This window comes from Eucyclogobius newberryi, unplaced genomic scaffold, assembly GCF_026437365.1.
Source record: "Eucyclogobius newberryi isolate DKJ021-1_F unplaced genomic scaffold, fEucNew1.0.hap1 SCAF_11, whole genome shotgun sequence".
In the NCBI taxonomy this organism is placed as follows: Eukaryota; Metazoa; Chordata; class Actinopteri; order Gobiiformes; family Gobiidae; genus Eucyclogobius; species Eucyclogobius newberryi.
This window is the reverse complement of record NW_027315735.1, coordinates 32,151,181-32,172,970: the sequence shown is the minus strand read 5'-3', so window position 1 is coordinate 32,172,970 and position 21,790 is coordinate 32,151,181. Positions and strand designations below refer to the sequence as shown.

The 21,790-nt window shown below is 41.1% G+C and overlaps 4 protein-coding genes across 6 annotated transcripts in view; 3 read left to right on the top strand and 1 right to left on the bottom strand.

The window, feature by feature from the left end:
- LOC140354724 (NACHT, LRR and PYD domains-containing protein 3-like) overlaps positions 1 to 21,790 on the bottom strand; it is a 334,575-nt gene that overhangs the window by 217,764 nt on the left and 95,021 nt on the right. The window lies entirely within an intron of this gene.
- On the top strand, positions 1,941 to 5,232 carry LOC140354772 (complement C1q subcomponent subunit B-like). Its single transcript, XM_072440005.1, has 6 exons — positions 1,941 to 2,127; positions 2,700 to 2,864; positions 2,963 to 3,033; positions 3,726 to 3,842; positions 4,877 to 4,951; positions 5,061 to 5,232. Exons 1-6 carry the CDS (start codon positions 1,968 to 1,970, stop codon positions 5,199 to 5,201), a joined length of 729 nt encoding a protein of 242 aa, XP_072296106.1. The 5' UTR covers positions 1,941 to 1,967; the 3' UTR covers positions 5,202 to 5,232.
- LOC140354776 (complement C1q subcomponent subunit C-like) lies at positions 7,031 to 12,386 on the top strand. Its single transcript, XM_072440009.1, has 7 exons — positions 7,031 to 7,071; positions 7,377 to 7,485; positions 8,167 to 8,229; positions 8,300 to 8,444; positions 9,736 to 9,876; positions 10,717 to 10,843; positions 12,225 to 12,386. The coding sequence occupies exons 2-7, from the start codon at positions 7,398 to 7,400 to the stop codon at positions 12,357 to 12,359; spliced, it is 699 nt and encodes a 232-aa protein (XP_072296110.1). The 5' UTR covers positions 7,031 to 7,071; positions 7,377 to 7,397; the 3' UTR covers positions 12,360 to 12,386.
- LOC140354773 (complement C1q subcomponent subunit B-like) lies at positions 16,911 to 21,370 on the top strand. Its single transcript, XM_072440006.1, has 5 exons — positions 16,911 to 17,021; positions 17,695 to 17,866; positions 18,310 to 18,541; positions 19,640 to 19,751; positions 21,143 to 21,370. Exons 1-5 carry the CDS (start codon positions 17,019 to 17,021, stop codon positions 21,344 to 21,346), a joined length of 723 nt encoding a protein of 240 aa, XP_072296107.1. The 5' UTR covers positions 16,911 to 17,018; the 3' UTR covers positions 21,347 to 21,370.

The following is a 21,790-nucleotide window of genomic DNA, read 5'->3' as shown; positions in this document are numbered from 1 at the left end:
TTCATCATATTCCACCTCACGAGAGCTTTTCCGGTGCTGTGCATTGGGACTTCAGTTACAAAGGCTTTTTTTTACGAGTCCTTCAACATTGATTTACAGATCTGAGGCAGGGCAGGGACAGGAAGTGGTTCCACTGATGAAACTGATTATAAGCAACTGTTTTATCTAGGTTATGCAACAATATTCTGCTTTAGCAACAACAAAATATGAAGCTCTAGTAATGATGTGTTTTGACTTGATACGTACAATTCATTAGTAATGTTAAAATCCTGCTTTTTTTGTAAATGTGCTTCAAACACAATTATGTTTGTCATATTGATTTGCATAAGTGAACTGAATGTTTAGGGATTGTAAAGAAAATGTATTGTTGACCAGTATAAAGAAGCTCTCTTTTCTGGGGATAACATAACTCAAAAGAAGAATTTAAGCCCATAAAAATATGTTCATTATTATTAGAATGTATTTATATAGCACTTTTGGGCAGTGTGGGAGACGCATCTTGCCCAAGGACACAGTGACATTTCCTCTAGCACCCCACGGTGGTACCTGGTGTTCCAACAGTCTCCCATCCAAGGACTAACCAGGCCCTGCCCTGCTCAGCTTCCGAGAGCCGACGAGATCAGGCAATAGCAAACAGGTATGACTAACAATATACACTTTTTACAGCCTAAATGGGACCTCGTGAGTCAAAGTTACAACTTGCATTTTCATTCCTCACGTTCAGAACAGCCAAGGGCCTTAAACATTTGGACTTAAACAAAGGTGTTTCCCAGTTGCCAGGATCCTTGGCTTCTAGACCACTTCAGAGGAATCTAAGTATTCAAAATGCTGTTCCAATTCACCCTCACGTCCTCCGCCGCTCCCTCGCCCTCTCCTGCTGTATCATTTATATTCAATGAACATGAAACTTAACTGCCCAGTGTAACCGGGTAAAGCTTATAACAGGCAGTGGTACAGGCACTTTCATTTACACGTCCTCAGTCGCAAAAATACAGAAAAATCAGTTCTGGCTTCAATCACACATGACACTTCTCTGTCACATGTCACTGTCACATGTGTGAATGGGGCTGAACTTGTGTCATTTAGTTCTTCCACTAGAGGGCGCTACTGGTCCAGAGTGAACTGCATGACTTTTGTCGCTCAATTTATTAACCGTTCGAAGACTTGCGTTTAACCAGTATTTGTGTGTTTTTTTGTCTTATTGGAACAAAAACAAGACATAAAACATATTTAATTAAAAATTTAAGTTTCTCTGAACAATTAAAACTTCCGTATTTTGTCCTCCACTAACCAAAGCCCAGTTTAAACCAGGCAGCAGATTCTTCCAAATTGTCAGTAGTTTCTCATGACTCTTTATTTTAAGTAATATTTCAGGAAATAACAAAACTGGGGTGTAATTTAAAACAAACTTCGTGCTGGTCGAATAATCTGATATAAGTATATTTTTAACATTGCATTGGTGCAGATCTCATCAGTTTCAGTTCCTCAGTGAGACTTTGGGAGTGGGAGAGTTTGAGCGTCTGGAGAAGAAGCTCAGGTCTGTGCAGTGTCGAGACGAGCGAGGTGAGTGATACACCACAACCAAGGCTCATTTAGAGTTAATCTTTGTCTTTTTTATTTTATAATATTGTTTAAAAGCAGATTTAATTGCAAACTGAGAACATTACATCAAACAGATATTGTAAATGAGTTTTAAATATGCAAATTTAAGCTTATTTGTTGATGTAATGCTTAAGTTATGTTATTATTTGAATTTGGTAACTAGGTGATGTCATGCTTTAGTTCAGGTTTACTAGAGTAGACAACACTTAATTCAGAATTGCTTACGTGAAATAGATTTTTATAATGTAATCTTTATTTTATGTGTTAATTAAAAGTATATTTTTAGTCAATCGACACAAAACTGAGAAAATGTCAGTTTCATAAAACCTAACCTGTCTTTCTTTCTCTGCAGTGTGCGTGTGGAAATGGGAGGCTCCTATTGGCTGTTGCTGCTGGCGGGCGGGCTTTCGCTGCTGTCAATCATCCACTGTGACGTCAGCTGTCCCTTAGATGGGCGCCCGGGAGTGAACGGAGAACCGGGTCGAGAGGGACTTCCAGGATCCAAAGGAGAGAAGGGAGAGCCAGGTGGGACCAAACCAGACGTGGCCCTTTGTCTGCAGCTGTAATCCCACTAACCACACCCACATTTTATGGTTCTTTAACTGCAAATAAAGATCACGAGGATAACTAATGATAAACGTATTGCCTGGAGAAAGACACGCTTCATTGTCTTCATCATTGAGTCACCGCAGCCGCTTTCCCTTCCCTTGTGGAGCTTTTTTCAGCTAAACTAAATGTAGATCCTAATTTTTCATTTTGTTCATTGTATTGATCTAAATTGGGTTAATATTTGAAGCAGGTCCATCGACTTCCTGTTCTAAACTGTAAAACAAGCAGCAGAATGTCCTGTACAAGCTTTTAGTATTGGAAAGTGGCAATTATACATGTATCAGTCAGCATCTTCACCTTTATAATCACAACTAAGTACGGGAATGTGGGCGGGGATAGGGGGTGGGTGAAAACAGGAATTTTCTGAGCACTCGAGCCTCAGTTACAGGACAACACAGGATTAAGTCTTGCAGGAATCAGTCAAAATACAACTTTGAGGAAACACTTTCAAAAGTTGACTTTGCATAATATGTCTTCTCCCTCTGCAGCGCTGGAGATGCCCAAAGACTCTCTCCTGAGGCTGAAGGGAAACTCGGGGCCCCGCGGTGCCCAGGGGCCAATGGGTCCAAAGGGCTATGCTGGACAGCTGGGCCCACGTGGAGAGCCAGGTGTGACCGGAGAGCCGGGCTCTGACGGAGTGCAGATCGGACAAGGTGAGGTCATAGTCGAGTTTTGTTTTCTGTACTGTTTATAATTAGAAATGTTTTACTCAGTCGCTGTAAACTTTTTGTCCCCTGTGTGTTGTTTTCAGTCCAGACGACGCAGAAGAAGAGCGCGTTCTCTGTGATTCGAAACAACATCGTGTACCCCCCGATTGGACAGGTGACTCATTTAAAGGCATTTGTAACCAGGGGCAACAGAACAAACAAACTGAAACACTTACGTTCTGGTCACTCATGTTGAAAAGTAATTACTGGAACACAAAGATAAATGATAAATTGCCTGTGTCCTTGGGCCGTATTAGGTAGTAATTAAGTATACATATATATATATATATATATATATATATATATATATATATATATATATATATATATATATATATGAGTTTGAGTAACTGTTTATTTTTATTTAATTTGTATTATTTATTATTTACGTATTTTGTTTTATTTATTTTATTTATTTTATTTATTTTATTTATTTTATTTATTTTATTTATTTTATTTATTTTATTTATTTTATTTATTTTATTTGATTTCATATGCTACAGGCAAAACATACAGAAAGTGGTATAGAAAGAAATAGGAGAAGGGAATTTCTTTTATTTGGTCTTTTTTTTAGAATGCAGTAACTTTCCTAAAATCGACAGAATTAGGATCTGATCACACAATTCAGGCTTCAAACCGCACAGTAAAACACCTCAGGGCAGACGCGGCTCCAGAAGCGGCCTGCCGCATCGACCCTTAGCGCGACAGGAAAAGATCGCCGTCGTCAATGTTGTTGTTGTCGTTATTGTTGTTGTTGTTGTTGTCATTGCACGTTCAGTTTGACTTGGTTTGTGTGTTCATCTGGAGACGGTGACGTTCGACGTTTCCGTGGTGAACGACCCGCCAAACTTCGACCTGCAGAGCGGAGTCTTCACCTGCAGATCGCCCGGAATCTACTACTTCAGCTTCCACAGTGTCGCCAAGGTCAGCTGACCCACGCACAAGCAGCTGATTGGTCCCGGCACGTTCTCAAGTCGGGCTGTGTGAAAATATACAATTATCGCTGTATCGTGATGCTAAATTTGGTGATACGGTGTCGATATTGTGGGCTGCTGTATCCATACATCTCCATGAGTGCTTTTTGGTATATTTTATTACATCATTTTGAGACAAAGCTACTATTTTGTTGCTTCTTTAGAGAAATGTGATTGTAGGCCCTATTTTCACTGTCAATTTCTTTTTAGCTGAATTTAAAAGTTGCATTTCCTTGTTTTGAAATGTCAGTCGAGGGCATTCAAAAGTTTAGGATGATTTCATTATGACATACTCAGACTACAACCCACGATTATTTCAGAATTTTCAGACGTTTATTAATTATTTCTATTGTACATTGAGACAATACATCTTTAACAAGCTAAATTTGGGTATATGGTGACATGTAATTTAAACGTCTTTTGGCATGTGTTTTGAAATATAATCAACATGTTTTGGCAGAAGTCTCAATTATTCTAATCAATCATTTACAGCACATTTAATATATTTACATTTTAGCAATCTAAAAAGGCAAACATTTTGTGTCATTCTTAAAATATGGCAGCCAGCGGTAAAAATGCCCTGTTTGAGTGTAAAAACACAGAGAACAAACAACAATAAACAAACAAATAAACAAATAAACAAACAAACTGGACACAACAACATAATTATAATTTCATTTTTGTCAGATTTAAAGTTAATCAAAATTTCACTTAAAATCTTAGTTTTCCAATTTATCATTTTACTTCCTGGTTGGTCCAGTGTCATAACGGTTACCTGGCAACCATCCTGTAAACGAAGGCCAAAACCTGTCTATTATAAGTAAAAATATATGCTTTAATATGTATAATATAAGTATGATATCAGATTAAGTTAAGATTATCAGATTGTTTTTGTATTTATTGCACACATTTTCTTCACAAACTGCCTCTTGACTGGAGTAAAACTGACTTATATCATTGCGTCCTGTGTTTGGTGTTTTGCAGGTTTCCATTTGTCTGGCCATTAAATCCGACGTTGAAGAAGTGGTATTCTGTGACGTCAACCGCAACACTGACCAGGTCTGGACTGGTTTAGTCCTGGTTTAGTCCTGGTTCAGTCCTGGTTTAGCCCTGGTTTAGTCCTGGTTTAGCCCTGGTTCAGCCCGGTCTAACCCTCTCTCTTTTGCAGGTCCTCTCTGGGGGCGTGGTCCTTCAGTTGAACCAGGAACAAACAGTTTGGCTGGAATCTCGTCGTGACAGTCAGTCGGCCTCAGATATAAACGACAGAAGAGCAAAACAAATCATCTTCAACGGCTTCCTGATCTTCTGAACACAAATCTGATCTTTTCATGCACAGTTTGGATTTAATCACTACTGTTTTCAATAAAAGTCAAACGATTGTCAAAATGATTCTTTTTTTTTCTTACGGTGCCCTGCTGCAGCTATAGGTTTTTATCTTTTCCATACTAACGGTCAATGAACTTTGTGCTAGTTTTTGTTTAAAGCGAATAGACCAAGTCATCACAGAGATATCATAACCATAAACCAGGTCAAAACATTAGCATTTGGACAGTGAAAAGGCCATAGAATTCTGACATGTTTCCAGTGCAATTTTAAACTACTTTCCTATTATCCAACATCTTAAGGATTAAAAATGTTAAAATGTCAACCATCTTTGGCCGTCTTAATTTCTGAAACACATGGATCCAGACTCACTAAATCATGTTATAACCTTGAAAAAGATTTTCGCGATATACATGATTATGAATTCACTGCGTGCTCGGTCACTTGTTCAATTCACCCTGGAGAGACGCAGAGACCACGAGAAAGGACTGTTTAGCAAGCTTTATTACGTGAGTTATTTGGCGCTCAGACCCCGGCGGAAGACGTTGCAATCATGGGCACTCCATGGTCTATTTGTATTAGATGTCTCCCCCCGGAGCCTGGAGACTGGTGGTGGTAGATGTGGAGAGGAGGTAGAGGATGAGGGGAATGTAGAGGAGGAGCAGGGGAGGTGGTGGGTCGCAGTACGGTTTGAGCGGCCGAGCCATCAGCCTGAGGGCTTAAATGTGACCGCCTGGTGCTGATTGGGAGCGGGGAGGAGTCACTTGAGAGCGTTGATTGGGGATGAGGAGCAGGTGCGGGGCCATGGTGCAGACGCCCCCTGACCTTTCACCCTACTTCTTGGCCGGGAAAACCTGCATAACCTCTTTGGGATAAGCGCAGAAACCTGGGAGAGTCCATGGTGAAGTGAGGGATCTGACTCTCACAGACGGACAGGCCACGCCCGCTTGAGTGCAATGATGGCGCTGGGGAGAGGGGTCCTTCCATGGTGGCCTTGACGTAGATGGGTGGAGTTAGGTCTTCCAGGCTGAATTTACGCAGGCTTCATTTGTTCTACAGCAAAAGGGGATTTAGCCACATTAACCAACTCAAACTTACAAAATCATTCACTTCATCGCGCGGTTTCAAAATGCCAGGCTCATTATTAGTGTCGCGTCACAATGAAGATGTTACCGCTTTAACTCTTCTCCGTGGAGGCGAGCAGCAGACGCCGTCAGACCTGTCAATCAAGACGTTTCCACTTCACAATCCAAACGTCTTTGAGTTTTGAACCAGTGACGGCCTTTGAAACGTTACGGTGATTCAAGAGAAAACAAAGAAAAGGGCAGTCGTCCATTTCCTCGTCACTGCTTTTGTTTTGCCTGAAGAGCTTTCCGCGGTATCCGTCTACCGAGTCCACTGCCGGAGTTCTACGCCCGAATCGAATGGGATGTGGGTGTCGTGCGCGATTGCATCACTGACCCACAACACACCAAAATGTATGATTGCGACTGATGAGCTACTCCTGTGAATAAGACACGGTGATATGAATAACTGTGATGTGTTTAGCCAACAGGAATTATCTTTCAACATAAAACGTATATATGTTCCCATTCTTCATCAGTTATAACACATTTTCCTCCCTTTTCCACATTGTTGCACCGAGTTGAATTGTTGTCACAGTTCGGTCTGTTATTTTAGATTAGTTTAGTTTAGTACAGTCTGCATTGTGGGAACTCGCTCCGCTTTCATTTTCTTCATCTCAAAATAAAGCAGAAGTAAAAGTACACGCGCTGAGTCGGCGATTCTGTCAGTTTATCCTATTTTCCACCCCTGCGCTTTCCACGCTCAGTTCGACATCTGCAAACCTCTTTTCGGTAAGTTTGATTGGCATTCCTGTGAGATTTTACCGCGCACATGCTCTCAAATACCTCTAATAGTGAATTTAGCTGTTGATTAGAAGCCACATGTGTTGAATTGTCAGTTAAAATGTGCACAAAATGCTTAAAGTATCTTATCCACATGAATCGGTTGTTAGTGTGCTCAGCTTGTCAACAGTAGAACGATTAACTTTAACCATTAGCGATGAGCGATTAGCAAATCCGGTGTGTTGCCAATCTTTGAACTTGACAAAAAAAAAATGACAAAGTACAAATTCCCGAGCCGTTTGAATACTTTTCAGACAGAAGCGCGCGCCCGGACCATGTTGTGCGGCGCCGTCGTCCTGCTCTGCCTGTCGGTCGCCGTCCTGTCGGCTCAGGACTCGTGCCCCGCTGCGCCCGGGATGCCAGGTACTACCGCCGTCCCGATCAGACAAACCTCACGAGAAAGCTCCATTACACGCGCAGATGACGCACTTACAGTCAGTCGTACGTCGGTAAATCAAACGGCGATATTCACAGTCACGTTCATCAGGACGTATCGCAGTGAAGTTCAGCGGGTGGATTTGTCACGTTCCATGTCCCGCCGATCACAGCCGTTTGAGAGTGATTTGCTTGCATTTTCTTTTGAATCAAAACGTGTCATTGCTTTGGATTTTTTGTTTTTATTTGGGCACATTGCGTCACACGTTGCTGCCTGTCATCGGCGCTCGTTTCACGTTAAATGCTCGGTGCACAAACGGAGCAGGTCAGTAAGTAAGTCGCGCACTCCTCCCCGTTTATTACACATTTGCAACATTTGCCGAGGTAAATTATGTCCATTTAATGTTCAGTTGTTGCTCTAAACCACATTCATAAAGACATGTACTTATTCCTTTTATTTGTTCATTTATTTTTACGTTGTTTTTACGTCCCAGCACTGTCCATGAGCGACATCAAGTTCCACAGTTGCGTTTATTTATTTCCCCTTGATATCGTATATTGTTTGTACTGTCTTTTTGAGGTGAACTCTTTTGTTGCAATGCTTCATTTCATCGTTTAAACTACTTAAGTAAATGTACACAGCTAAAACGTTTTCCTTTTCTTTTCTAGGAATCCCAGGTTTACCGGGTCGAGACGGACGAGACGGACCCAAAGGAGACAAAGGAGAGCCAGGTAAAATCCATAGAATTGAGTAAGATAAATCGAGAAGCTCATTGTTGTTGTTGTGTCATTGTGCCCACAGCGAGCGGCTTGATGGCGTCCAAGAAAGGAAGGGTGGGCGAGCCAGGATCTGAAGGGGCGATGGGTAAACGAGGAGTGAGCGGAGAGCCCGGGGGGAAAGGAGAACTGGGGACAGCAGGAGAACCAGGAGAGAAAGGAGAACCAGGGTAATTACTCGCTTTTAATTGTCGTCGACACACTGCAGGTGAACTGTAAACCATGATCATTAGAGGTAAAGAACATCTACTTCTCTTGTAGTTAAATACATTATCATCATGAGTGTGCACAGAGTTGGGACGGAGACAGGTTTAAAATTGTCTTCATTTTGTCCATTTTGTGGACACATAAGATACAAAAACTTGTTTAGCGTATGAGGAGACTAGAATTGACTGAAAATTGTCATCAAATTAAAAATTTTACCACATTTTTCGGGGTTAAAAGTGTAATGAATCAGGTTTAGAATTAGAAATCAACAAATCCAAGGTCAAATCCAAGGTCACATCTCAGTTTGAATCCAAAGTCAAATCCAAGGTCGAATCCCTTGAATGTTTGGTGTGTGTGGAAGGCCTGATGTTTCTATGGGAGAAAAAAGCCTTTGGAGAACATGAAAAGTTATGTGGTTGTCGTGTAAATCTATGGCGGCAAATTGACTAAATGAAGTAATAAAACATATTTAGGTTCAGATTGGACATTTCTCTCATTTCCTTGTGAAAGCTCTAATGTTGAGAGCGCAAAAACGGACAAAAAAGTCTTGTCTCCCGTCAAACACGTGACAATCGTGACATTGTTGCGTTCACGCTTGTTCCGTCTGGTCCTGGTTCGGTCGTGACATAAACGGGCCCGGCTCGGTCATGGTCTAGTCCAGGTCTAGCTCTGGGTTTGGTCCTTTTGATGTGTGAATACAATTAAAAGATGACATATTATACTAAATCAACCTTCAGGAGCTTTCACCCGTCGTTCCCTCATCCTTAGTTTAATCAAAGTTGTATCTGCATTGATTCCTACGTGTTTGAGTTAATCCTGTTTTGTCCTGATGCAGCTGAGGCTCAAGAGCTCAGAAAATGCCTGTTCCCTGTATTTAGCAGTGATTATTTGAAGAAATGAATTCTTGAAATGACACATGTAAGATAATACAGATAAAACATCGCGCAAACACTTAAAAAAACAACAACAATGAAACATGTAAATGAATATCTGCTGCTTGTACTGAGCAGAAAGTCAACGGCTCTTTTATTAAGCCGTTCTGTATCAATGTCACAGTTTACAATGAAGAAAATGTAAAATAACAATCTATTTATGTTGTAGTGACGCTAAGTACCCGGAAGCAAAAAGCATAATATGTCTTGACATTGATATACAGTAGCTCTAACGTTTACACCGCTGGAGGAGGTGTCTGGGGAGAGTTTGAGGAGGTGTCAGGGGAGAGGGAAGCGGCGCATTAATGATGGTTTGCTCCAGGGAGAGTGGCGTCGTGGAGAGAGCGGCCTTCAGTGTGGTTCGAATCAACAACGACTATCCGGACCGAACCAGCATCATCAGATTCACCAAAATCATCACCAACCTGAACGACGACTACGACACCCAGACCGGCCGCTTCAGGTGAGACCCGGTTCAGACCCGGTTCAGACCCGGTTCAGACCCGGTTCAGACCCGGTTCAGACCCGGTTCAGATCCGGCTCAGGCCCAACTCAGGCCCCGTTCGGGCGGGGTTCAGGCCGGGTTCAGGTCTGTTCAGACCCAGTTTAGGCCCGGCTTAGGCCTGATTCAGACCTAGTTCAGGCCCGACTCAGACCCGGTTCAGACCCCGCTTAGGCCCAGTTCAGATCCGGTTCAGGCCCGGTTTAGTCCATGTTTTATCTGATCTAGTCCTGGTTTAGACCTCGTCTGGCCTGGTTTAGTCCTGACTTTAGTTTATAGTTTGTAGTTAGCATGTAATTAGACCTGCTTTTCCTGTTTTTTTTTCTGCTTTAGAGCTGGTTTATATTTGACCCTGGTTTGTTTTTGTTCTGGTTCAAGCCTTGTTTAATCCTGATTTAGTCCTAGTTTAGCCCGGCCTCAGACCTGGTTTCATTCTGTTGTATAATTATGTTTTAGTCCTGCTTTAGTCCTATTTTAGTCTTAATTTAGTCTTATTTTAGTCTTGCTTTAGTCCCGTTTTAGTCCTGGTTTACTCGTGGTTTAGTCTTGGTTTAATCCTGGGTTTGTCCCATCTTTAGTCCTGGCTAAGAATCAGCCAGGACTAAAGATCGGACAAACCCAGGTTGAGTCCTGGTTTGGCCCTGCTTCAGTCCTGGTTTTAGTCGTGGTTTGGCCCTGCTTCAGTCCTGGTTTTAGTCCTGGTTTGGCCCTGCTTCAGTCCTGGTTTTAGTCCTGGTTTTAGTCCTGGTTTTAGTCCTGGTTTCAGTACTGGTTTTAGTCCTGGTTTTTATCCCTCTCCAGATGCAGAGTCCCCGGCACATATTTCTTCGTGTACCACGCCTCGATGGACACTAATCTCTGCGTGAAAATGAAGCTCGGCGACACTGTCCTGGCCTCGTTTTGTGACCACCGGCGCAAACCCAAACAGGTACTCGGACTGGGACAAAGAACTCAACCGCCCAATTCCTGTTTTCACGCCTCCTCGAAACCTCAACGCTTTGATTCGTTTGCCGTAAACGCCCGTGAAGAGAAAAGGCGCAAGAGGCACATCACAGCATTAAACCATCAGTAGAATTTGACCTTGAACTATTACAACGCCTGTCTTAATCTCGTTTGTGGTTAATATATAACATGTACCGCCACATGAAACAGAAAGGAATTGAAAGCCATTCGTTTTGCATTAATATGGGAAAATCTGTTGAGGAAATCTTTACCAATAATAAGATCTAACATGTGCAGGTTATCAGTTCAGTTATTTCTTTCAAAACAGTGAATTTCCCAGTGTTCAGGCCTCCGTTTGAAATGATGACATGTTATGAACGCGTTGTGAAGGAGTCGAGGCCTTAAGGAGGCGAGAGAACGGACATTGGACCACTTTACTCCTTCCAGCATCACTGTCCAATGTTACTGTCCCACTACAATCCAACGTTTATACAGCGCATGTTGTCATGTTTATACAGCGTTTCCAAAATGCTGCGCAGAAAACCATCTGAAAACAAACAAGTCACTATTACGCCCGGTGCTCAGACAAATAATTACAATTATAAAGTGGTAAATAAATACTCTAAAACGATAAATAGTTGCTCAAAACGACTCAAAACTCTCACAGGCACAGATCCGTGTACGAGTATGTCAGACATCCGCAAACACGCTCAGAAAGAGGTTTAAGCGCTTCATAATTCAGTCCTCGCTCAACTGTTAATGTGCACTCTAAACTGAAGCAGATCCCTTCTAAAGTGATTCAAATACTTTAAATTTCACTTTAACTGCTGTTTTATATATAGATATTTATTATGTTCATTTGCTGCACGGGTGCATAACCATGGTCAAAGCTCTACCTGCGCGTTGTCTTAGATTTAAGTCCTTAAAGTTATTCATTGTGTTTTTATTGCATGCATTTATCCTCTTGCTGTTGCAACACTGGAATTTCCCCATTGTGGGACAGATGAACTTTTATCTTATTTAGTATTCACGACTAGTCATCTATAAAAATAAATATTGTAATTGCATTTCGATCATTGTAATCATTATCTGGACTCAGCAGACTTCCACACACCATAACAATATCATACATTTTCAGACATTAACATTTTGTGCCTAGAAGCCTTCAGTCGCCATATTTCAACCTTTATTCGGTAAACAATGTATTCAGAAAGTACAACAGAAAAAATCGTTTGACTTGTCGACGACTAAAATAATCGTGAGTGCCTTTGGCGTTCCTCTTCACCTGGCGCCTGTCCTCGCTCCTGGTTGGCCGCTCCGCTTCCTCGCTAGCTTCTGATTGGTGCTGCGTTTTTTTTGGCCCGTAGGTGACGTCCGGCGGCCTGGCGGTGTACATGTCCAGAGGCCAGGAGGTTTTTCTGGAGACGTCGGACTACAGAGGCATGAGAGGAAACCCAAAGGCCTACAGCGTCTTCACGGGCTTCCTGCTGCAGGCCCACTGAACGCGCCGCCTGAACACGCCCCCCTGAACACGCCCCCCTGAACACGCCCCCCTGAACACACCCCCTGAACACGCCCCCTTCACCGCCGAAAGCGTCCCGAATGAAGAACGTCATTGCATGGCTTGCGTATTTGCGTAATGCTAATTTGACAACTCCGCAATGTTGTTTCTTAATCAAAAATGAGCCGATTTTGATTCATGTTTGAGCAATGCTGTGTTGAGTGCTCAGAAAATGTCAGTTTTCACCTACCCCCTACCTCCGCCCACTTTTCCATACACGCTTGCAATTGCAAAAAATACACTTAAAAAAACGAAAACAGACTTGGGGTCAAGCCTGTAGGGTTCAAAAAGGTCACGTTGCCATTTTTCAGTAATAAAAACGTTAAATGATGCTAATGCACGAAATAGGAAGTCAACAGACCTGTTTCTATTTGAATTCATGTTAGTTTACGACAAACACAATGTAAAATAATGATCTATCATGTGTTATACTTCATATTAAATACCTGAATCATTCCTGTGCATTTTTCTTCACCAGTATTTCTAAACCAAGATCATCTCTACTGTTCAAAGCCTGTTTGATGCATTATTAAGAATATGAATGAAATAAACTAACAAACTAAAAACAATGAGTTTCCAGCCCTAAGATGGCACGTTTGTAAACAAAATAAAATACCGTTGTCGTTTTTTTGCTGTAAATATTCATACAGTATTTGGAGACGTAAATAAAGCCGCTTGAACACATAAGAAGCAGAAGCAAACGAGGAAGTGAAACTCTTGGTGGGTGGATTCACGGGCGGACGTTGGCGGTGAAGAGACGGTTGCCGGGGAAACTGTGTTATCATCTCTATGTGTTCTGGGACGACTCTTTTACCTTTTACTCCTTTTTTCACAAATACTAGACTGCGATGAATGTGGCGTTGCACTCTGTCTCCCAGTGGAATGTCTCTCTCCTCGTGTCGCTCTCTGTCTCGTTTGCTTTGATAGATGATAAAGCAATAAAGAAACAAAAAGAAGACGGTGAGGTCGAAGTCTTATCTTTGTATTTTGTTTTGCAGACTTCATTGTCCACATTTGTTTTCTCTCATTTGACCCATCCGTAAACAACCTAATGTGCTCGTTTTGGGTTGATTAAAAGAAGACAGAAAACCCAGAGGAAACCCATCGAGGAGATCAAACTCGGCCTAAAAATGCAGGAGCAAAAAAGTATTTGATTAAATTAAAAACATACATTTGTATTAAAGTAAACCAAAATGTTCTTTAACTAAAAGTAATTCACACAGATTCTGAGAACTTATCAAAACTTGTACTGATTATTGGTCATTTATAGTCCTCTTATGTTTCTATACAAATTTAGGCAAGATATCTCTAAAACGAAACAGACAAATAAACAAACAAACAAAAAAGGTGTAAAACTGAGAAAAAATATAAGATAAGATAAGATAATCCTTTGTTGTCCACACATGGGGAAATTTCATTGTTGCAACGCAGGTAGATACAGAGGAAAAGGACAGATAACTTATAGGAAGTTTGAAAAGCACTCTCAATAGAAGAACTCTTATAAACAAAACTCTTATAAACAAAAACTCCTATAGACAAAACCTCCCATTTCCCAACAAGGGATGAAGGGGGAAAATCATTAAAAATAAAAAATAAGTAAATAAATAAATACATAAATAAATAAACAAATAAATAAATAAATACATAAAATATAATATATAAAATTAAATTAAAAAACAGCATGTGATCACGACAGTAATTGCACATGAATATGACGGAAATGCACATGGTTAAGTCAGTATTGCGAGTGTTCAGGACTAACAGTGTTTGTTGTAAAGTAGTAGTAGTATATTAGTACTTATTAGTCCGGTTAAGTACAGATACCTGCTCTCCAGTGAAGTCAAGGTAAAAACGTATCCACTGTAAACTTAAATAAAGAACAGACACTTAAATATTTTACTCACTTTAAGTCATTTTAGTTTGTTCCTTTCATCTGATTGGTTAAAATTGGACCTGGTTGAATATTCTTTTTTAAAGTTACTTCTTTCTTTCGCTTCTTGCTTTGCATGTCTTAACTTTGGCAAACATTTAGGTTTTTTTATATCATTCAGGGAAAAGGGAATTATAGCTTCAGAAAACAAAGAATTCTCAGAAGTTTGTTTCTGTTTGATGGATGAACCCGAAAGAAGAACAGAATCTGAACTTTCTGTTGTGCACTTCCAATCGTCAGGAGGAAGTTGAACGAAAAAACAGAACAACTATAGTATTTATTTAACTTGGAATTGCTTTTATCATCATTTTATCCAGTGGTTTCACTTCTCTGTGAACATCTGAGCGCTTGCATTAGAACCTCACTTTCACCACATCCATTTCGTTTAAAGGAGTCAGTTGATTTATTGTTTTTTTTTAATTATCTTTTATTGTTTTATTATCATTCATGGTATTTCTGTGTCCTCTGTAAACGCATTAAACAATTTAGGCATTAAACCTGTCTGCATCCACTGAGACAAGTTACAGGACAGATCTGTGGAGGGGAGATACCGTTACTATTTTACTGCAATATCACAAGTCATCTGTAGTTTAATAAATGCATGATCGTTTAAATAGACATGTGATTTTACGATTGTCTAATTTTGACTTTATTTGGTGTATTATGGTGACATTAGATGAGTTTTGCCCAGTGTTTGCTGGGTAATTTCCTAGTGTGGTGTCATCAATTACAAACAGGAAGTGAAATTAAACCTTAAAAATGTGCTATTCTATCGTTCGACCTGTAGGGGGTGCCTTATCTTATCTGATCTTAAAGCCGTACTGTGGAACATCCAGAGCAAATCAGCACCAGGAAGGTTACGCAGTGCACCTTTAACAAACTGTTCTTAGCCTGGATTTGAAACGTGATAATTGCTCCGTACTTTATTGTCTTTATTGTCTTTATTAGGCCCGACCGCCACAAGCTGGCGAGAGGCCTATTAGTTCCGTAAGGCCGTGCTATTGTCTAATTTTGACTTGCCTTGAATGAGCTACGATTTCGAGCGCGAAGCACTCGCCCACTTCCAAACAAACTTACTTCACTAACGCACTCCTCCACTCATGCACGTTAATAATAATTAGTAGTAGGAAAATGGAACATTACCGTTGTAAACGGGCGAAGCCCGTGCAAAAGTGCGCACTAAACGAGCACTTTAAACGAAGCGGTCGTCATCCCCATATAAAGCACTCATTTGCGCTAAGTAGCTCACGAATACGTTCCCCATCTCTTGCATGTTCCGTGCATATAAGCATGTAATGCAAAAAATTTACATTATTACTGTTTAGAGGGCCAAAAACACAAAGTGAGCGGAGCCCACTCAAAATTAACAAAAGTACCCGTCAGTGACCAGGGACCCACACCATGAGGTAGGACCGAAAATGTATAGTTTATGATATTTGAAAAATCGGAAACATTGTTTTCGCGTCGGAATATTATTTGTTCTTCTTTCTAATGTACAAAAAATGCATTGAGAGATAGGAAATGGCCAAAGAAAATCAGATTGTAGAATCATGAAATTTGGCGCAGGGGTAGATGGTGACAAGAGAAGTAAAAAATATTGTTTCAGCAACGCCGTCCGCCCAACCAAATGTCCACCATATTGGATCAAAATTTGCTAAGCGTGACTCGGGAGTTTTTCGAAATGTTGTACTTTTACGAACGTTGGCCAGAAAAAGCTGAAATTTTGTGAAAATGGTGTTGAGGAGTGGGACATCAAAAGTTATTTAAATTACTTTGATACCTGTCACGGTCTCTGTGTGGCGAAGCCGCAAACTGTAGCTACAATTTAGGAAATTTTTCAAATTTTAAATTTGCTGCCGTTTGCGCATATAAAGTCCAAATTGCTTAAAATTTGAATCAATTGTTAGACCCTTTGCCCTAAACCTATTTTAAGTGAAATACAGTAATTTGGCGCGACAGCTCTCCCTACAGAGTGACATAAAATTGTATATGGAGGGTAAATCTTAAATGTTTCCAAATTTAACGAAATTTGTCACAAAATTCAACTTTGGCATCCTGATCAAAAAAGTCAAGGAGACATATGTCATATTTGTTACGGTGTAGACGTAGCGATGACAGAAACCTCCCATGTTATTCCAATGGGCAAATCACCAGATCTCTGAAATTTGAACATGCTGGCATTTTATACTTTTACAAACTCCTCCAAGGGCGTTAGCCCTATTAACCTGAAATTTGGTGAGACTCATCTTCAGGACCATCAAAAGTTATATTCTAAGAGTCACGGACTTTGTGCGGCGGAGCCGCAAACTTTTCGCTTCATATGTAATGCAAAGGGGAGAAGACGCGACAGCGTCACGGATTCAGCAGTAGGTTTAATAAAAGGTCAATTGGGGCGCGTTAGCGCGCCCTCCTCTTGTGGCGGCAAGGGCCGATCATCGCCGCTTGCGGCTATATTTTGTACTGTACTGTATACTGTCTTTATTGTATTCACTGTGTTTGTTCTGTTATTGCGTGTACTTGTCGTCGTCGTCGTTGTCGTCGTCGTTGTCTCCACGTTTCCCTGAACTGCTCTTGAATGTTTGTGTGTCCAAAACAGTTTCACTTCTCGTTCTCCTGCAGTTCTGTAAAACGCAGTTTTTATTTCAGGAGACAACACCAGAACTGGTAGAAATGGTAAGATACTTTCATCTCAAATATGCAGTCGGTGTTTTTTATTTATTTGTCTAACAGTTAGTTTAAGTTAAATGGATACAAAGTCTTTGACGGTCAGATTTGGGTGATGCTTAGTATATGAAATCCTTGGTTTGGCCGGTGTATTACTGCACCTCTGCGTCATACAGTTTATCAAATGAATTTATTCATGCTGAATCATAAAATAAAATGATGTCCTTGTTTTTTTACTGAACTATTAATGCTTTAAAATAAGATAACTTATTAAACTTTTTACAAAGCAGCGATAAGCACTATTTATTTGTTTATAAGAAATTTACAACAATTACAAACATTTGTTGATGGCTTATAAAACCGTATAAATATTAATAAGCCTTTGATCAAACACAGTGATGAATGTAGTAGTAGTAGTAAGTAGTGCTTATTACTGCATTATAAACAGTTTGCTAAGCAGGCCTATGTTACAGCGTTACCAGGTGTTGTTGTTGTCTATAAATGCACACAAATGACGAGCACATTGAAATTGGAGTTTAATTTGAACCTTGTAAACATTTTTGCTTTGTTTTCATGCAGTTGTTTGTAATTTGAAACATGTAAAATCTTTAACGAGCAAATTATTAATGAACTATTCACAAGAGAAAGGGAACATAACCCACTCTGTCCTCTCTGTGTGGAGGGCCCCTGCTGGCCGGTGTGTGGAACCGCACTGCTGTTGCTGCTTTTCTCTCTGTCCGGGCCGAGTCTGGTCCAGTGCCAGGCTTCGTGCGGTGGTCCCGGGACTCATGGGATCCCGGGAGCTCACGGGGCCCCCGGCAGTGATGGACCCAAAGGAGAAAAGGGAGAGCCAGGTGCAGCATCACTACAGCCCTCCTCTAACGTGTCCAAACATTCTGTAGAGCAAAGCATCACCGGGACTAAACCAGGACACAACCAGGACCAAACTGACAAGCTTTCTTACCCCACACCGGTTCTGGAAAGTAACAAAGTACAAAAGTAAAAGTAATGTACTATTTATCTGTCTCAAGTCACTTTTACTGTTGATACTTTTTACTTTCACATTATTTGAGAGCAGGAATCTGGACCTTCTTCTCCACAACATTTTTAAAAGCACTGAAACGTAAAAGGTCTAGTTGCTAAATACTAAACATTTTAAACACATACTTCTACGTATTTTAGTACATTTTCGCTTCTGTATCTGTACTTTTACTTCAGTAACAAACCGCTGCCCCACACATTCTAGACACAACAAAAGCACTGATTCTCACCTCTGTCTCACCTTTTTTTCCTCCAGGTGAGTCGTTCTTTTCCACCCAGGGACTCAAAGGGGACCCAGGAGCACGGGGCCCCGCAGGACGCCCAGGACCAAAGGGAGACCCAGGTCAGACCGGGCCCCAAGGTTACGTCGGGCGAAAAGGGGAACAGGGGCGACCTTTCAACCCTTCCTTCCAAAGAGATCTGTTCTCCCTGAAGCGAGAGATGGGACCAGGCCTCCCCAAAAACGACGAGCCCATGGAGTTCAACAGGTACACAGCATGGTGAAGACCGGGCTTAGATCTGGATTAGGTCTGGTTTAGTTCTGGTTTAGTTCTGGTTTAGTTCTGGTTTAGTTCTGGTTTAGTCCTGGTTTGGTTCTGGTTTAGTTCTGGTTTAGTTCTGGTTTAGTTTGGTTTAGATCTGGTTTAGTTCTGGTTTAGTTCTGGTTTAGATCTGGTTTAGGTCTGGTTTAGGTCTGGTTTAGTCCTGGTTTAGGTCTGGTTTAGTTCTGGTTTAGTTCTGATTTAGATCTGGTTTAGGTCTGGTTTAGTTCTGGTTTAGTTCGGTTTAGATCTGGTTTAGTTCTGGTTTAGTTCTGGTTTAGGTCTGGTTTAGGTCTGGTTTAGTCCTGGTTTAGGTCTGGTTTAGTTCTGGTTTAGATCTGGTTTAGGTCTGGTTTAGTCCTGGTTTAGGTCTGGTTTAGTTCTGGTTTAGATCTGGTTTAGGTCTGGTTTAGGTCTGGTTTATTAATGGTTTAGTTCTGGTTTAGGACTGGTTTAGATCTGGTTTAGTTCTAGTTTAGTTCTAGTTTGGTTCTAGTTTTGTTCTAGTTTATTAATGGTTTAGTTCTGGTTTAGGACTGGTTTAGATCTGGTTTAGTTCTAGTTTAGTTCTAGTTTGGTTCTAGTTTTGTTCTAGTTTATTAATGGTTTTGTTCTGGTTTAGTTCTGGTTCAGACCTGCTTGGCTTGGTTTAGCCCTGGTCACCGCTGGGAATATCAAATGATATCCAAGTTTATGATGATGAATTATCCACACCAAAAACCAGTGAACTCATCTATAGAGTGATGAAGTACAGTAAACACAACATAAAAAGCCTGATAAAAAAAACACTTTAAATTGCATATTTTGGACAACAAATTGACGTAAAAATATAGTGACTACCAGATTTAGCCCGGGTGTAGTTGAAGTCCAAACCTGTTCGAGTCCTGGGTTTGGAGCAACCGGTTCGTTCTTGTTCGGCTTTATTAGAATTAGTCTGGGAACATTATAGAAGCGGTAGATACACATTTATCTCTGGTTTAAGTTTCTCCGGTCTGCATTAGTCGCGGTTCCGCTCCGGACTAAAGCGTTTTTGTGTGGTGACAGGCCCATCCTCTCGGACCCGGCTCCTCAGATCGTCTCGCTCACAAACGGCTCCTTCGTCTGTAAAACGCCAGGACTCTACTTCTTCAGCTTCCACGTCTCTGTCAAGAGCAGGGTGAGCTCCAGCTTCTCTGTGTTATACATACATCATTCTGAGCTGTTTATGCTAGTGTAAATGCACAATACTGGCACAAAAGGAACACGGAACGAGACACGGAGAGACGGCACACAAACCATAAAAGTAGTCCAAAAACATGCAGTAATTGTAATTGTAATTTATACTTTTACAAACTCCACCCAGGGCGTCAGCCCTATTAACGGGAAATTTGGTGAGACTCATCTTCAGGGGTGGACCATCAAAAGTTATCCACATTTTTATTCAAAGAGTCACGGTCTCTGTGCTGCACATTTTGCCAAGAATTCAAAATAAAATTGCGTTTTGATGGTAAAACAAAGGGGAGAAGATGTGACAGCGTCATGGATTCAGCAGTAGGTGTAATAAAAGGACAATTGGGGCGCGTTAGAGCCCCCTCCTCTTGCGGCTTTTAAGTAAAAGTAAAAAAGTACACTCGGAAAGGGAGTTCTAGTTTAGTATAACTTTAGCTCAATCTTCTGTACAAAACTGGATTATTTTAACAGTTTAAAGCTGAATTAAATAGTATCTTCACATTTGCTGAGCTCGGGCCAATCGGAGGAGGGGATGCAGAGATGTTTGCACGTTTGTCGGTGTAGATAGGAGCAGAGATGTTTGCACGTTTGTCGGTGTAGATAGGAGCAGAGATGTTTGCACGTTTGTCGGTGTAGATAGGAGCAGAGATGTTTGCACGTTTGTCGGTGTAGATAGGAGCAGAGATGTTTGCACGTTTGTCGGTGTAGATAGGAGCAGAGATGTTTGCACGTTTGTCGGTGTAGATAGGAGCAGAGATGTTTGCACGTTTGTCGGTGTAGATAGGAGCAGAGATGTTTGCACGTTTGTCGTGTAGATAGGAGCAGAGATGTTTGCACGTTTGTCGGTGTAGATAGGAGCAGAGATGTTTGCACGTTTGTCGTGTAGATAGGAGCAGAGATGTTTGCACGTTTGTCGTGTAGATAGGAGCAGAGCTGTTTGCACGTTTGTCGGTGTAGATAGGAGCAGAGATGTTTGCACGTTTGTCGGTGTAGATAGGAGCAGAGATGATTGCACGTTTGTCGTGTAGATAGGAGCAGAGATGTTTGCACGTTTGTCGGTGTAGATAGGAGCAGAGATGTTTGCACGTTTGTCGGTGTAGATAGGAGCAGAGATGTTTGTCAGTATTGTCTTGAATTGCAAGTACACATTGACAAATCTACTTAGAAAAGAGCACAATTACCCAAAACTCTACTCATCAAACATCAAAATATCGAGTCTTTGTGATTAGTTACTTTCCACCCTGGTTGATATGGCAACGCTGCAAAGCTTCAATCCCTCTGAAACTCGTATAAGTCGCGCTCTCTATTGTCTCTTCTGAAACCTTCTGACTGTTCCAGGTGTGTCTGAAGTTGCTGAAGAACTTGGAAGTCCAGCTGACCATGTGCGATAACTGGGAGGGTTTCCTGGTGACCTCTGGCTCTGCAGTGCTCCCCCTACAGGACGGGGACAGAGTTTCTCTACAGACCACTCGGTACAACCACATCGCGACCACTTCAGGGAGCAGCCACACCTTCACTGGCTTCCTCGTCCAGAAAACATAGCTCCGGAAGTTTGGGAATTGGGTTTAATCTCGGTCCCAATTCATTAAGTAATTTCATTTCTGGATAAAAGTGACTTATAGCTCACAAACATAACATAAAAGGTCATATCAGTCTTGAATAAAATACCAAAAATCTCTCTTTGTCTTTTGTGTGGGCCCTGTCCTCTGTCGTAGGCACCAGTGTTGGAAAATAAAAAGTACAAAGGTAATAGTTTCTACTCTACTATATTTCTGAAATGGAGAAAAAGAAGCTGGTTTATGGTTACATACTTAACGATAACGACCATGGGTATAAAGTTTTAGTTTGCATACATACAAAGTTATGTCCAAAAGGGATCAAAAGTTTGGGATGTATAAATAAGCAACTTGAAGTGGGATTGTGCGGTTGTGTAACAGGGTCTGTAAATACGTTTTTCTATGTACATGAAGTTTGAATATGTGGGAA

Bases quoted from the DNA above. Each gene is read 5' to 3' on its own strand.
- LOC140354772 (XM_072440005.1), top strand. From the start codon at position 1,968: ATGGGAGGCTCCTATTGGCTGTTGCTGCTGGCGGGCGGGCTTTCGCTG. The intron at 2,128-2,699 runs GTGGGACCAAAC...CTCCCTCTGCAG, and splicing joins AGGAGAGAAGGGAGAGCCAG to CGCTGGAGATGCCCAAAGAC. The intron at 2,865-2,962 runs GTGAGGTCATAG...TGTTGTTTTCAG, and splicing joins CGGAGTGCAGATCGGACAAG to TCCAGACGACGCAGAAGAAG.
- LOC140354776 (XM_072440009.1), top strand. From the start codon at position 7,398: ATGTTGTGCGGCGCCGTCGTCCTGCTCTGCCTGTCGGTCGCCGTCCTG. The intron at 7,486-8,166 runs GTACTACCGCCG...TTTCTTTTCTAG, and splicing joins CGCTGCGCCCGGGATGCCAG to GAATCCCAGGTTTACCGGGT. The intron at 9,877-10,716 runs GTGAGACCCGGT...ATCCCTCTCCAG, and splicing joins ACCCAGACCGGCCGCTTCAG to ATGCAGAGTCCCCGGCACAT.
- LOC140354773 (XM_072440006.1), top strand. The intron at 18,542-19,639 runs GTACACAGCATG...GTGTGGTGACAG, and splicing joins GAGCCCATGGAGTTCAACAG to GCCCATCCTCTCGGACCCGG. The intron at 19,752-21,142 runs GTGAGCTCCAGC...TGACTGTTCCAG, and splicing joins ACGTCTCTGTCAAGAGCAGG to GTGTGTCTGAAGTTGCTGAA.